Source organism: Pinus tabuliformis, chromosome 4_2 (assembly GCF_031772625.1).
Source record: "Pinus tabuliformis cultivar Carrire ecotype Pingquan chromosome 4_2, CPIR1, whole genome shotgun sequence".
NCBI lineage: Eukaryota > Viridiplantae > Streptophyta > Pinopsida > Pinales > Pinaceae > Pinus > Pinus tabuliformis.
The window spans coordinates 296172673-296190015 of NC_142304.1; the positions used below are offsets into that span (position 1 = coordinate 296172673).

Genomic DNA, 17343 nt, shown 5'->3' on the forward strand with positions numbered 1-17343 from the left:
ACAGCCATCATTTATAAGAGGCTGAGTTCCCTTGCCGTTGGTAGGATTGCTGTGCATGGATATTTGGGCTGAAGATTGAAGTTTGCTGCTACTGATATCAAAGGAGGCCATTAATATCATCTTGCTGGAGCACACCCAAGTTGATTATACTCTTTTTATATTGTAAAAGATTTCATATCAGCTCATAAAATTAGAAGAAATATGGCTGTTATTACTCCTTACAGTGGTCTGTGCACTTTATGAGTACAATATAAATTATATGTTGATGGTTTGAAGTATTTCCATAAGTGTTTTCTTGATACTGTGTGTATTATTTTAAATGAAAGACATGGAAATGCACCTACAGCCAATCATACACAAACTGTTTGATGAAATAACACACTGAAAACTCAGACCAAACTCATAAGATAAAAAGGGAAATTCTAAGTATTCGAAGGGGGTATCTTACAGAGATGGAAGGGTTCTGCTAAATTTAGAAGTGTGCTAAATTTGGCAGTAGAACCCACAAGTGAAGCTAAGAAGGACCAAACATTTTTGTCTTCAAACAACAATTTTGTGATGGTTAATCTTTTGAAGCAGATTCAAGCCCAACTGGAAAAATGTAAGCTGGGTCAAAAGCACCTCCAACAGTTTTTGGGACATTAAAGTGAAGTTCCCTATATGATCAGTCAAGTTCTGCCAGAGCATTTCCAGTGTATGTTTCTTATGCCTTCCCAGATGTCACATGAAGGATCAGGTCAGCATTGATCCTGTCCTAGAGCTAGAAGGCATGAGTGAAGGCCGAGTTCATCACATGGTTGACATGACAATTTACCGCGTCTTCCCATCGACAACAAGATCTTATGCATCCCCTTAGCTACTTGTAATGTGGCCAAGCCTTTGGTGCTTGATGAACCTTCCCCAGTGACAAGCTATCCTTCTGGGACCAAAGACGTTGATTCCCTAGATTCTCCAACAGTGGCAGCCCCAGCTGCCTTTGTTTTTATGTTTTGTTTAACCTCCAATTGTGCCCTTGGGGACAAGCTTTGATTTTGTATTTACAATTTTTTGTGCCCTTCAGCTGATGATGGGTTGGTTGAGATAGGGCTTACCTACAGGCTACCAGTTTTTCTTTTAATGTCACACTTTGACATTTGGTGTGAGTATTTCAAGAATATTCAGTTTTTAAACCCTTTATGACTCATTAGTGGTGACCTGTCTTGTCAGTCATTTTCCTTTTGTAATATGCTCCTTGTTCCTAATGTTTAATTAGGAGAAAATCAAAGCATATTTCAAAGTCCAAGTAACCTATACTAATCACATTAGTTAGATGTTACTTGTTGCTATTCTACAACCAGTGGGAAAAAGCAATATGCACTTTTAACATTTTCTAATTGGATTTGTTCACATCTTAAAGAATCATTTCAATAAACCTTCGTTGGTTGGATCTTTGGACTCATCTCCCAGTTAATTCTCAAATCATGTAAAAAGATTTGGGCTTTTGAGATTCATTTTACTGGGTAATCATGAATCCACAACATGTGAATAAAGTGATATGGATCGTCAAATTTTACTGGGTAATCATGAATCCACAACATGTCAATAAAGTGATATGGATCGTCAAATCCTCTTCCAATGTAATACCCAAAAGTAATTCGTGAGTAATTCATTTGACAGTTAATGATTTTGCCAATTTAGACTAATAAGAGGTATATACTTGACAGATGCACGTTGGCAGAGTGTCTATTGTTGGCAACTTCGCATGCTAGTACTTTATACCATTGGAGATTGATAATTGTTCGTATATAGTACTTAAGACTTTCAAGGTGGCCAGTAAAAGATTAATCTTGGATGAAACAACCTAACTAGTAGATCATTGGTCATATTATTATACCAGCATAGATCGATATTAAGTATGGATCTAATATGATCCAAGAGGGATTAAATTTCTTTATGTACAAACTTATTTAGTACGTAAAATACAATGTGTTATTTTCATTGTTTAAATTGTATTTTTGAATGCTATATAGAGTATATATAGGACCAAATATACGTTTAACCATAAAAACTTAATTTTTTCATGGTGTATATATATATATAATTTTTTTAAATGATATATAATAAATACATAATTGACATTAAAATATTTTACATGTACATCGAGACATTTTATAGTGCAAATTAAAATGGTTTTTTTATTATTAATATATTTTTATGTATATGTGAATATTAATTCGTATTAAAATATTTTATTGATAACGACATTGAATATTTTTGTATATAGGACATTAAAAAATTTTATTTTAAGAAATTTTTTATCATAGCTGACATTATTTTTCTATTTAGAACATAATTTTTATTTTTATTTTAAAGGGGCATCTGTCAAATCAACAGACAAATATACTTACACATCCCCTCATACTGGGCTGTAGAATGAGCTGGGCTATAAAATGAGCCTTTGGGCTCAATTAGATGACAATAATTTGACATATAATCATTATTGTTATTTGTTAATGCATTATATGTTATGGGATGCTAGTTTCCAGCTAACTTCCACGTTTAATCTGCTGAATATTTTTCCAGATAAATGTTACTTCAATTACTTGCACATTCAACCCTTTTCCTCAGTGAACCTTACCTCAAGTTCTCAAAATAACTGAATTATAAAGTTTTCTGGGCTCAAAAGGTATTAAATTTATCAGTCTTCTTTTCCCTGCGCGTAGATGAACTTCAATGCTGTGATATGAATTACAGATCATAAAATTCCACACGAATAGGGTCTACAAGTTTAAATTTTAAGTGCAAAGATTTGTTTTGATTCAATATGAGCAAATACTTATGGAAAACAAAGAAACTGAACAAAAATCATCTCTTGCATACATGATGATAGATATAACAGAGGCATTCTGGCATAAACCGTAGATTTGCAGCTTCTCCCCAGATAAGAAGAAAGAGTCCCATGTATAAAATTTTACGTTGTTGCGCATCCTGCTGTATATTGGGCAACCTGTATTTGACAAAACCAGAAAAACTAAACTTTTAAGTATATTCTCAGAATGAACCCTAAAACTACTGCCAGGGCAATATGTCGGTTATCATCTCATTGTGCAACACAATGGCAATAATAGCAAGATGAGTAAAAACATGGTCATATCAGAACATATTACCAGAGGCTGCTTTGGCGACCTAAATATTTGCACCACTGCCTGTAATTTTTGAACATCTTTTTCATGACCTCGTCGAGAGCATTGTCATCCAACTGTCAATGCACAATAAGGAAAAAAAAAGGTGATTCAAGTATTCATATTCCCAACTTCTATCTGCAATGGAAATGTTTTCAATAGAATGGAATACCAAGACTATTTTTGTGGATCACCTGGGCAGTGTCTGCCGGAGAGTGAGACTTATGAAGTTGCCGTATGTGGGCATTGGCAAGCAACAAAATTAAGTGCTCCCTTTGATTTGCCACGTTGTCTTTCTGCAAAAGTTAATGCATCACCACCAACTGGCTTAGCTCATATTTCATGGTTACAACTTCCATACAAGATATCCATATATCAACTCGCTTAGCTCATATTTCATGATTACAACTTCCATATAAGATATCCATATATCAGTTCATGTTTCTTCTGGAATCCATATGTATGTCAATATAGAAGCAGAATAATTATTTAGGAGTTTGAACACGAGTGCTGTGGCAAAAAGGAAATGTATAAACAACTCACAATCAGATGCTCTAGAAACCTATTTATGTGCCTCCAAATGTAATTACCTGGAATCCAAACGTAACTTGGAGCCAATCGAGAAGATCTTGGTCTGGCTTTTGATTATTTTCAGGCCATGGCAGGGCACGAGTGTTGTGCAGAGCTGTTACTACGGCTATAATCTGAGATCATGAAGGAAGTAGGAATAATTTTCCAAAAGTGTAGACAAATAGTCAGGTGCTAAAGTTGCGTTAATAACAAGCGAAATGGATGCACCAGCAATCATTTTCCAAATGAAAAAATGCAAATTATTGAATATTCATGGGCATTGGATGCATCAAGAACATGAAAGCTAATGGCAAGATTCTTGCACTGAACAGGAACCAATCAGCATAATTGACACATCAACTAGTTACTAACCTCAGGTAACTTCATGATGGCTTGATTTGCACTACCCGGATCAAGAGGAAGAATATTATAGGGCACGAAGCTCTCTGTTTTTTCCTTGACAACTTTACCAGTTGCCAGAATCTACAGGAAAACCAACAACCAATCAAAACCTTACTACTAGAAATAATTCATATGGTACAGCTCATAACTTCGAGTAGGGTTATAGATTTTTCTTGACCATGGCAATACCAAACAAATATGTAGTAATGCTGACCTCAGGAGCTACTTCAATGGGTTCTGCTCGAGTGGCTGCTTTCAACACTTCAAGCAGTATATCAGCGGTTTGATATGTTTTTACCAGTTTCGAACTGAAGAATATTCAACAACCAGTCAGCAACCTCTTAAGCACAGCTTCATCAAAGAAAAGATATAAATTATAAGTGCTAAAGAGTACATTTTTCTGGAAAGTTAAGTACTCTTGTCAGTTTAAGTTTTTGCACGCATTTTACATGCTTAAAAGAATGGAAGGAAGTTCTATCCAGCTGAATTTTTCATCTATATAACTGAGATAGGCCTATGGAGCTCAATGGAGGAGGACCAAAGAGAGCAATCATCATGTAAAAGGATGCAAGGGAAACTAAAAGAAGAAAAAGGTAAATCTAGTCTTTTTTTAACAATAGTTGTACCGATCTGCTTGTTCAGCTGTTTGATCAAGCTTCTTAACATTGTTCCCAAGGTATTCCTGATAACAGGTCTGAAGTTCTCTTGCATCACTTGTTTCCTTCCTTGCACTTAAGGTTGTGTCAGAATCCTGCAATTCAATAAACTCTATGAAATTCATATATTCATCGTCCAACAAAAACACAATAAATCTTTACACTGGTGACTGTTATGCAGGATCAGATTTCTTTATAATTTGTATCATGGATCCCTGTAATGTCAGAAAAACGGATTCTCTGACATTATACACACATAAAAGTTCAAAAAACTTTGGCAAATCATGTCTGGCATTCTTAAGGACCAAGACAATATGTAAAATAATTTTGAGATCCTAGTGCAAATATTTAAACGAGGACAATTCCCAAACATGGAAGATATACCTGCCAGCAGTTGCATACACTTGAAGAGCAGCCAAAGCCAAGTGAGAAAAAAAATCCCTTTTTTAAGATCCATTTAAATATTTTCAAATGAGAGCAATAACCAAACATGGAAATATATGCCCACCAGCAATTTCTTACATCCACGAGCAATCCAAGATTGTAAGTATATTAGATTCAAAGTGAATTTTGCAACAAAATTAATAGAGCTCTGAGAGTATAATTGTTGAAGACAGATAAATAAGGAAATGTTTGTTAATTGAAGTTAGAGATGGAATGGTTCTGCTAAATTTAGTAGTGCACTATATTTGGCAGAAGAACCTGCATGTGAAGATAAGGCACAATCTTACTTTCTCTAAGTGTTGACTTAGGAAAATTCTCTAATTTTCCTACAGTAAAAAATAGTAAAACGAACTGAGCATGCATGGAGATTTTATCTCAGTTCGACTTCAGTTTAGTGAGCTAGTTTGACTCGAGTTCAAAAGGCCAGTTCGCTTGAGTTCAAGATGTCAGTTAAACTTGAGTTATGTGAGGCAACCCGACTTAGGTTCAAGGAACCAGTTCACTTGAGTTGAAGAGCAGATCAATCCTATAAAGGGTAGAGTACAGACTTGGTGAATCATATGATTATGCACTAGCAAGAATTTGTGTTTTGAGCTCAAGAAAATAGTTCCAGACCAGCGTGTGAGGTCAAGGAAAGCGCATCACTTAAGGAGGCCAATATAGCTTGTGCAAAGAGGCAGTTCAACCTATACAGTTGGTACAACTGCACAAGAGAGAGGCCGAATTGGTCTAGGGTGTGCAGGATATTGTGTTGAGGAACAAACAGTAAGAAGGGAATTTTTCCCAAGTGATTTGTAATTAATTACTGAGGTTTTTCTGAGCAAATCAATAAAAACACATTAGCAGATTTTCCCCATTTTGGGTTTCCTGGGTATTTCTGGTGTTTTGTTAATTGTATGCTTGTGTCTTTATGATTATTTTTTTCATTGCAAATTCATTAGAATACTCATTATATTTGATCAGTGGATTTCGCAGTTAAGTTTTTAGTTCTTGCATTTCAAAATATTGTTTAAATTAGTTGTTGGGTATTAGAAAACTAACATGGTATTAGAGCTACAGATTGATTGAAGACCAACAAGCAATATATTTTCCTTAGAAACGAGTGACAGTTACAGTGCAGGGTGTGCAGTTCCACAAGAGTGCAGTCTTTACCCATGAAATCAAATGAACAGGTGTTTTCCGTAGCAGGCTTGCACAACAATGTTTATGAGCAGTTTGAGTTAGAGCATGGCATCCCTGGGTCTAAGATTTGAGGATCGCCTTGATGGGGCCTCGAATTTCTGCTCTTGGAAGGCGAGGATTGGTATGGTATTGGAGGAGCAGGGAGTTTGGGAATTTGTGGAGAGTCCACCAGTCGCTCCAGCAGATCCTCAATAACAGGCCCAACATAACAAGGATGCAAAGGCCAGAAGAATAATCCTTCAAGGAGTCAAGGATCAAATCATACCTCACCTTTCTGGAAAGAAGACAACTCAGGCCATGTGGACAACTATCTTAGGATTGTACCAAGGTATGAGTGAGGCCAGGAAGCTAGTTGTTGAGTAATTTAATTGACCTTAAATTACTTCATTAATTGTCAACCAAGGTTCGTGTAATTATGAAGTGTATGTGCACCATATATGTTAGGAATTCTATCTTTGGATGAAATTGATCTAAGTAGGGATAAATATTAGACGAGATTAAAGAGTTGTCACGCACATGTTCTAATAGTATGTGTTCCTAGTCCCATGAATCGTTTAAGTGCTCCATCTTTAAGAGTAGTTGGAAATAATTTCAATTTCTAAGGATAAAGTAAGTAGTCATAAGATTTACATAAAACTTCAGATTCAAAGAAATGTTTCTAGATCCTCATTTCTTAAACCATGGAAATTAGGGAGAATAGAGGGTGAAATGTTTTTCATTGTGGTTGTGGTATCTTCATAAAAAATAGGAAATCCATAAGAATCTGGTTCTCCTCTACCACCTTGTCCTCTATTTCCTCGTCTGCCTCTTCCACCTCCAATCCTAAGTTCACCATTTACATTATGTACTTCTCCTTTCCCTGCCATTGTAGATTCCTCAGAGCTAATATAAGGTTCTATAATAGGATTATCTAGCTCTTCTTCTGGTTCCTCTACTAATGGTATATTAAAATAAGTTTCCTCTTCTTCTTCGCTAGGAACCTCTAATTCTTGTCCTAAAAGTTGTTCTCCTGTCGAAGAGAGAAAGATTACTCCTTTTGTTGGGGATGTAGGTTCTTCAACTACAACTTCAATAGAAGAAGTTGGTGAATCTCTTGGTTGGATTTCAGACCTATGCACCTCAGGGAGTCTATGTCTACCTGCAAATGATGGGATGTGAGTGTCAGTGGATGGTGTGGCACTACGAGGTCTAGCAAGGGTGAGTGGTGATGTTGGAATTGAACTTCTACCTCTACTTACAAATCTACCCCTAGAATCCCTTTCTCTATGCATAAATGATTTTTATCATGCTTTAATTATGCATCTACAAAATCAAAGTTGAATGCACTTAAAATGATATGCAAACCAAGAATGGAATCGTATATACACTTTCTTGGCAACGACGCCAAAATGTTGGGTAATTTAATTGACCTCAAATTACTTCATTAATTGTCAACCAAGGTCTGCGTACCTATGAAGTGTATGTGCACCATATATGTTAGGAATTCTATCTTTAGTGAAATTGATCTAAGTAGGGATAAATATTAGACAAGATTAAAGAGTTGTCACATCACACAAGTTCTTTCCATTAAAGCTACATCAAAACCAAATGCCAAACTGTATTGAAAATTAATCTATACCTTAAAATCTCAATTTATTATAATTTCATAATTGAAAGTCTATTTCTAATTGTATAAAGGAAATATTAATGCTAGTTGCAGAAAAGAGATCCTAGTACTAATTTGCAGAATTGAAAGTTTAATAATACTTTGCAAAAGGAAATCTTAACACTATTTGCAGAAAAGGAAACTCAACTCTGAAAAGGAAATTCTAACTCTAAATTACAAAAAGAAACACAAATGCTAATTGCTTGCAGAAGGAAAGTAATTTGAATGAACTGTAGCTTCAAGTGATTACTAATGTGCGCTAATAGCTCTGAAAAATCATCTACTCATCATCCACAAAATTTAACTGAGTCATAAAACTAAATTGCTTGAATAAAATGTTGGAAATAATACTGAGAGGGGGGGGTGAATCAATATTATCAAATCAATATAACATTTTCATTCAGATTCATATACGCTACTTCAGTTAAGGCAAACCATGTGTATACGCAACTGTCTGTAATGCAACAAGCATATATCCAGTAAACTTATGATTCAGTTAGTTGATCCTTAATGAGTGCATCAGAACATTATTAACCATATGAACAGTAAACAGGAGCAGTAAAACAGAACAGATCATCACACATAAGCAACACACATGAACACCATGATATAAGGTGGAAACCCAATGTGGGTGAAAACCACCTGCTGCAATTCATCTCTATCTTCCTTTAATAAGAAACTTCTTTTAACAATATTTATGTACTGGTGCAGTCTTATACCAGTACGCAGGCTTCTACCTGCAGAAGGCTACAAACTTTTCTCGTTCTCCAGTTTCTCCTGGGGGAGCTACAACCCCCTTAGCTCTTGTACTAGCCAATCCATTTACTAGTACGTAGGCGCCGGCCTACTCAAGGCTCCAACCTTCACTCGTTTTCCAGCTGCTCCTGGAAGGGAGCTACAACCCCCTGGCTCTTGTACTGGCTGATATGTCTACCAATACGTAGGCGTCAACCTACAGAACTCTACAATCTTCTTTCTTCCTCCAGGGACCACGTTTCATAAATTTTCATACTGGATACTCCTGAAACACAACACCATAATCTAAAAGGCCATGTTTCATCCAATTTTCATACTAGACCCATCAACAACATTGAAGCACAAAATTAATCATTATTGCAATACACCCATCAACTACACCTGCATCATCAATCTCTGAATCACCCACTACTGAAACACTGAGACCCTGTCAACAACACAGTCACCAGAACATAGAACAGACAACAGAACTCTGCAACAATAACCAAATCCAACTGCAACTTCAAATATCATATCTCATAATGTATACGCTACTATGAAGAACCAAACCAGCGTACATACGCGCTTTCACCAAAGCCAACCCGCGTACAGATATGCAAATATAACTTTGCAGCTGTTTCAGACATCAGTCATACCCAGATCATAACATTCATACAATAAAACATGCGTCAATAATTCAGATCTAGTCTATCCATAATCAAACCATATAATGATAAACATTCCAAGCCTTAAGATCCCGATCCATCGTTCATCATCATCCACATGAATGCATCCTTGGTTCAGATCAAGCAAAGCATCACAAACCCATAACCAGCATACTAGATCTCACACTTCATCCGATATTCATCACTTTCTCACTTGCACTCCTTGGCCTAATGATCTTCTCCTTATATAAGTTTAGGCTTCTCTCAATACCATGGTCCAAAACTATGTAATAACTAATACCTTGGACCCAATACCTGGGGTCAACACTTCGGACCAAATACCATGGACCAAATACCACGGACCAAAACTTAGTTTTCCGACATGTACGCGCCTTTCCTTCTGTGAACTTGCGTGTGTACGTATACGCGCCTTTTGTTCTTCTCACCTGCGTGTATATGCACTTTCATCAAGGTTAACCTGCGTATATCTCTCTCTTGACTTGCTGTACTAAGATCTATCCTCTGATTGAGTTGCCACCAAGGACAACACCTGTATCATACCTCTGAGTGAGTTGCCATCAAGGACAACACCTGTATCATAATGCCAACAATCTCCCCCTTTGGACTTGATGGCAACCACCACACCGGGTCACTTTCCCCCTTTGACATCAAGGGCAAAAGGTGGACATTTTGCTGTCCATGCTCCCCCTGAGTACATACTGAAGTTTCTGATTGAGCTCCCCCTTTGTACATGCCAAGATGTACCAATCCGTTCATGCTCCCCCTGAGCACATGCAAGCATAACATGACTCTATACATACATTGCCAATGACCTTCCTAAAGACTCATACATACATCAATCTCCTAACCAAGTGGGGATACACCATTTTTTATTCAAACACAAGAACCATTACATCATCCATCCCATGCATAGTGGGGTAACAAGATACATCATATGACTCACAAAGACCAGGGACCTAAACAAGACCATGACAGTTATCAGCAGCTATCATACACTATATGATCTGCACTATAAGCATGTTAACTTGCAATCCATTCTCTTGGTCAATCAACAATCATTAGCAAGATATGTCAATAAGCATCATCATCAAGGACTTCTAACCATAATGCCAACAATGCATTATTCGAAGCATATGCTCCCCCTGAACCTGTGCCAACCATCATATACCATGACAGAACCATTTCTTGAGTCTGTTCTGCTATTTTTCTTCAGAGCTCCATATACGCGACTGTGCAGTGTCTAACTCGCGTATATACGCGACTTGTCTTCATGATACCTGCGTATGAGATTTAGAACACTGGTGTTCCACACTTTCAGCTTCCTTTGAGTCTGTCATGTCTGTGTACTCTGCTATGCCGCATCTTTCTGGTTGCACTTCCTTTTTCTTCCATATCTTTAACTGTGATGATGTTTTCTCCTTTTGGTATGGTGCCCAAAATCTTCTCCCGCATTCCTTTGCTATGTGTCCAAGCTTGTTACATGCATAACATCTTACATGTTTCATATTCCTTCTAAAACAGTCAATGGCTTTATGACCAAACATATTGCAAGCAAAACAATATCCCTTAAAGTACCTGGAACGTGATGATCTTTCTGTGTGACGGTCTTGAACCATTCTACTTCTGCATCTGGCTGCGACATGTCCAAGATTATGACATACATAACATTCAACATTATTCATCGGAGGAAATAATCGTCTATCACTTCTATAGTTAGGAGCAAAAGATTTTCTTTGAAGAATTTCTTTCCTTGGCTGTTCCTTGTTGAGCATTTCAGATTTCTTATTAAGTTCCTTGCCTCACCTTGTAAGCTAGATTCACCTTCAACAGATTCATAAAAGCCAAGGCCAGTTTTGATAGCAGGAGACCTTTGACTACTAAGAATATCATCCAAAATCTTAGTACTGTCTTGAAATCGTAATAGTTTATCTTTTTCTTCTAATTTACCTTTCAAGATATTTACCTCAACCTGATGTTGTTCTTCCTTTTCCAGACATTACTTCTTCAAAATTTCCTCAGACTTTCTCCCTTCTTCCTTTTGTTGCCTTAGTTTGAGAATCTCCTTTTCTTGTTCTTCATTCAGCTCCTGCTGCATTTGACGAACTCTGAAGGCACATTCCAGTTGATCTTTTAAGCTGATAATTTCTTCTTCAAGGGCACTCTCCCTTTTGTTAGGTAGATCTTGTTGATCTATGATTTTATCCGATGCTTCATTTGTTTGTCCATCTTAATTTGAGGTGATTCAGGATCTGAATACTTGCTTCCACTCAACGGCAGGCTGTCATTGTTCCTTTGAGCTGTCTTCTTCTTTTGACGCACTTTCTTTCCCATTGTTCTACGGATCTCCTTCAAGCGATCAAGCTTCTACCAAAGGACCTGCTCTGATTCCAATTGTTGGAAATAACACTGAGAGGGGGGGGTGAATCAGTGTTATCAAATCAATATAACTTTTTCATTCAGATTCATATACGCTACTTCAGTTAAGGCAAACCGCGTGTATATGCAACTGTGTGTAATGCAACAAGCGTATATCCAGTAAACTTATGATTCAGTTAGTTGATCCTTAATGAGTGCATCAGAACATTATTAACCATATGAACAGTAAACAGGAGTAGTAAAACAGAACAGATCATCACACATGAACACCATGATATAAGGTGGAAACCCAATGTGGGTGAAAACCACCTGCTGCAATTCGTCTCTATCTTCCTTTAATAAGAAACTTCTTTTTACAATATTTATGTACTGGTGCAGTCTTATACCAGTACGCAGGCTTCTACCTGCAGAAGGCTACAACCTTCTCTCGTTCTCCAGTTTCTCCTGGAAGGGAGCTACAACCCCCTTAGCTCTTGTACTAGCCAATCCATTTACTAGTACGTAGGCGCCGGCCTACTGAAGGTTCCAACCTTCACTCGTTTTCCAGCGGCTCCTGGAAGGGAGCTACAACCCCCTGGCTCTTGTACTGACCGATATGTCTACCAATACGTAGGCGCCGGCCTACAGAACTCTACGATCTTCTTTCTTCCTCCAGGGACCACGTTTCATAAATTTTCATACTGGATACTCCTAAAGCACAACACCATAATCTGAAAGGCCACGTTTCATCCAATTTTCATACTGGACCCATCAACAACATTGAAGCACAAAATTAATCATCACTGCAATACACCCATCAACTACACCTGCATCATCAATCTCTGAATCACCCACTACTGAAACACTGAGTCCCTGTCAACAACACAGTCACCAGAACATAGAACAGACAACAGAACTCTGCAACAATAACCAAATCCAACTGCAACTTCAAATATCATATCTCATAATGTATACGCTACTATGAAGAACCAAACTAGCGTACATACGCGCTTTCACCAAAGCCAACCCACGTACAGATCTGCAAATATAACTTTGCAGTTGTTTCAGACATCAGTCATACCCAGATCATAACATTCATACAATAAAACATGCGTCAATAATTCAGATCTAGTCTATCCATAATCAAACCATATAATGATAAACATTCCAAGCCTTAAGATCCCGATCCATCGTTCATCATCATCCACATGAATACATCCTTGGTTTAGATCAAACAAAGCATCACAAACTCATAACCAGCATACTAGATCTCACACTTCATCCGATATTCATCACTTTCTCACTTGCACTCCTTGGCCTAATGATCTTCTCCTTATATAGGTTTAAACTTCTCTCAATACTATGGTCCAAAACCATGTAAAACTAATACCTCGGACCCAATACCTCGGGTCAACACTTCGGACCAAATACCATGGACCAAATACCACGGACCAAAACTTAGTTTTTTGACATGTACGTGTCTTTCCTTCTGTGAACTTGTGTGTGTACGTATACGCGCCTTTTGTGTTTCTCACCCGCGTGTATATGCACTTTCATCAAGGTTAACCTGCGTATATCTCTCTCTTGACATGTACTAAGATATGTCCTCTGATTGAGTTGCCACCAAGGACAACACCTGTATCATACCTCTGAGTGAGTTGCCATCAAGGACAACACCTGTATCATAATGCCAACATAAAATACATTCTGGAAACAAATCTTTTTGTTTTGAATGTAAATAGATCTTTTTGTATTTTCTTTTTTGAGCGCTTTGGAAATAAAACAACAAGTGATTAGAAAATAACTGAAATGTAACTATTCGTATTGATAGAGAGAAGAAAAAAAACTATATGAAATTGCTAATTAGATGCAAACTATCTACAAGAAATTGCAATGTAAATAGAAACTAATTATCCTTACAACTCTCTAGGGGGCCCTCCCGTGAGTGTAAGTTCGTCACTGATCAAATGATTGCTCAACCACGCATCGGAAAAGAGGAACAAAGTATTATATTAATCCGCACAAGTTTCTTAAACAAAGCTTGCAAATGCTGAAATAAACAACGACTAAATGTGTTTTTGGTCTTCCCTCACGACTTTTATACAATTCTTTATCAAACCGATCTAAGAATACTATGCCGATAGGCAATTAACTTAGTCTTCCATCTAAGAAATAAACTTAAATTAAAAGTCTATTTCCTCATGATTTTCTACTGGAAGAGCAAATCATGAGGAATTCTTCTCGAACATGTCTTCTCGACGAACAAATCATCTCCACACTCGCTTCATCTTGCCATGATCTCCTGTCGAACTTCGCTTGACTGCTGAAACGTCATAGCCAGAGTTTGACTTTTGATTTGACTTTTAGATCTTTCGATCTCTGTATCTTGCCAGATCATGATGGTAGGTGGACTTCCATGTGTAGAACAATTGTCATCTACAAGTACCTTTCATTCCTTCATTGGTCCATTGGAACCTGTCTAACCATGGAGATGGTTGCAGAATTTGATATTAACAACGAAATGAGCAAGATTTTGTTGTTGTACAAATGTTTTAATTATATTTCACAAAGAAACAATAGGTTATAAAACATGGATGATTAATACCTTTTATATGCTTGAGTAATTCTATGATGACCTTGATTAGGCTGAAACTGCGACAAGATGGTCACAAAAAGGTAGTAAAAGAAAGAACAATTTTGGACTTCAACATTAGTACTTCAAGATAAGCTCAGAAATATCAAGATGGCTAAGTCTGAGTCTATGATTTCTTATATAACTAGATTCACCCAAGTAAAGGACAAGTTAGCCGGGGTTGGAGAGATTGTCTCCGATAGAGACCTTGTCAGTTTTGCACTATTGGCCTTTCCCAAGTCATGGGAAAACTTCATGGATATAGTGAGTGTCAAAGAAAAGCTTACAGATTGGGAGCGACTATGGACTGATTGTGTGCAAGAGGAGATCCGAAAGCAAGCAAAAGCTGGGCTCATGCAAACATTGAGGAAGAAGAAAACATTGCCCTAGCTAGCAAAGGGGGCAAGGGAAAGGGCAAGAAAAAGATAGGACAGATTGAGTCCAGTACATGAGGCAAGAAGAAGAAATATCTCAACAAAGTGAAGTGCTTCTCTTGTCATCGGTTTGGGCACTACTCCACCAAGTGTCCAAACATGAAGGAGTCCAAGAACGATCACGTGGCATCATCAACAGAGGTGGAAGAGCTCAATTCTTAGTTTGAGGAGTTTTCAATCATAGCTTGCATGGCAAACTCAGTGGCTAGTAACATATGATATATTGATAGTGGAGCATCCTTTCATATAATCGAGAACAAGAGATATTTCAACTATTTAATAGAGAAGGATATGCAGTTTCATATAGAGATGGGAGATGATGGTAGGTACCTAGCGCATGGCGTGGGTACAATCAAGTTTGAGAGGGAGCCTTAAAAACCTCTCTACCTTAGAGATGTCATCTATGTCCTAGGGTTGAAGAAAAACCTTGTTTCAGTCACAACCTTGGAGAGCAAAGGGTATGAGGTTACCTTTAGTAGAGGGAAGGCCTTCATCGATTATCTCAACTCCGAAGTAGTTAAGTAGATTGGAGTTAGGATGAAGAACATCTACAGGTTGCAGTTTGAGACAAAAGTGGCCTTGAGCAGCAGAGAGATCAGTGCGCATAGATGTGACCTTAGGGAGCTTTGCATAGGCATATGGGTCACTTAGACCATGGCGGGTTGAAGATTTTGAGGCAAATTGCCACAGGGTTACCACAGTACAGTGTAGATCAACATGACTTGTGCAAGGTTTGTGTTACCACTCAAATCAGCAGGGGACCTGAAGGGGTTCCTAAGAGGGAAACTGCTAGGTTAAGGGCAATTGTGGAGGCTTAGCCCACTATCACTACAGCTAAGTCTCCCTGCTCTTTATGAACTTTCACCGATGGAAGGAGTCTCAGTAGTGTAGGGATTCACTTTGTAAAGTATATGTCAATGGATATGTGATAAGTGACCCTGAAAACCCTTTCCCAAGGATGGAGTGAAGAATGGAGCTTGCTTGCTCTTTAAGCAAGGGACTTGGTCCACCAGGGATAAGGGGTGAGGATTGGAGGGTTGAGGGAAAAAAGATAGGCTTATGAACAAGTTTCTCAATCCCTATAATCCTTGGCAAACTTGGATTCCCAAATGGTCCTTGACAAATAGTCTTTATTAAGAAGTGGGACCGCACGGGGCCAAGTGGACCCAACCTAGGTTTGAGGATGGAATGTAGCAACCAATGATGTTCCTATTCTGGACAAGGTGCGAGGAAAGGACCAAACAAAGAACACTTTCTTCAAAAGGTTGAATTGATCCTATTGAGGTCTAGCCTTCGGGATGCCTAGGCACAATTCAACCCTAGAGCAAGGGCTTGAGATTCTCGAGGATTCCACCATTAGAATTGCCTCAAATTTGGAGGAGAGGGAGGGGACCCACTAGTGCAGTAGCCTATAGGAGATCGATTTTTTTCCTTAGGTCAATTCCTGGGTAATTGATGCCCTAGGTGACCTAATGGGGCTAGACTTGGGGAAAAGGGGAAAATGGTTAAAAGAGAGTTGAAATGATCACCCTTTTTGAGTGATCAATGCCTAGTTCACTTGGGGATGTGGAATCAAGGATAATGATGAGTAAGAACTTAGTTTCTTGATCTTGAGCTCGAATTAGTCTATGGGCATGCATTAGCCCATAATGATAAAAAAATGTGCAAATAAAACCCCTATTGGTGACAAGCCCACCAAGCTAGCTCATAAGTGTAAAAACAAGCCTCACAAGGGGACAAATAATGATATGTGCATGTTGTAGGGCTCTCTAAAGGCTCAATAATATCCTGAAGTGCCATATTGAGGAATAAATTCCTCGGAATATGATGGACAAGGGGGTGGCCCCTTGTTCGCCAAGTAGTAGCCCTGTGGTGCTCCCATTAGGTATGAGGGCACATAGATGACCTCATGGGTCTCCATATGAATCGGAGATCCTCTGCAAGGGTCTAAGTGGTGGAATGAATGCTGCCATGACATCGTGCAAGTCCCGAGACACCTATCAAGAGTGTGGTACTCCTGTATCCAAAAATGGATTGCTAGTAATCTCTGAGCATCCATGAAGATCGATGGAGTGTTTTTTGTTGTTGTGGAGGTCCATGTCTCTCTATGTACACCCTACATGTGCCAATGTAGACCTCTGGGGGTTAGGATCCCATATAGGGAAACCAAACCCAAATGGAAACCACCTGTAATCCTGCATAAGATCCAATGCGTCCCCTAGGCTTCCAGTACAACCAGTCATTAAAATAATTAGGTAAAAAGCTTACAAATCATGGATAACAATGTGGGCACTTCATAATGGCATGCCCTTCCGTAGTGGGCTTTGGCATGTGCTAGTGTCTCCAAGCTCCAAAGGGGGTTAGCCATGTACCTTATTAGGTGGTTTCAACCCTTAAAGGGGATAGTATGTCCAAGGTACATCCCTCTAATGGGGGTGGCA

General features: G+C 38.2%; 1 protein-coding gene across 3 annotated transcripts in view; it reads right to left on the reverse strand.

Annotated features, from left to right (window-relative positions):
- Positions 1-17343, reverse strand: part of LOC149169165 (callose synthase 3-like) — a 425897-nt gene that overhangs the window by 394915 nt on the left and 13639 nt on the right. For all 3 annotated transcript variants that reach the window (XM_089428591.1, XM_089428590.1, XM_089428589.1), the window contains exons 3-9: positions 4760-4884; positions 4348-4441; positions 4104-4214; positions 3752-3865; positions 3356-3457; positions 3147-3238; positions 2860-2986 (exon numbers count right to left, since the gene is read on the reverse strand). In XM_089428591.1, coding sequence (XP_089284717.1) covers positions 2860-2986; positions 3147-3238; positions 3356-3457; positions 3752-3865; positions 4104-4214; positions 4348-4441; positions 4760-4884 — 765 coding nt within the window. The remainder of the gene's footprint in view (positions 1-2859; positions 2987-3146; positions 3239-3355; positions 3458-3751; positions 3866-4103; positions 4215-4347; positions 4442-4759; positions 4885-17343) is intronic.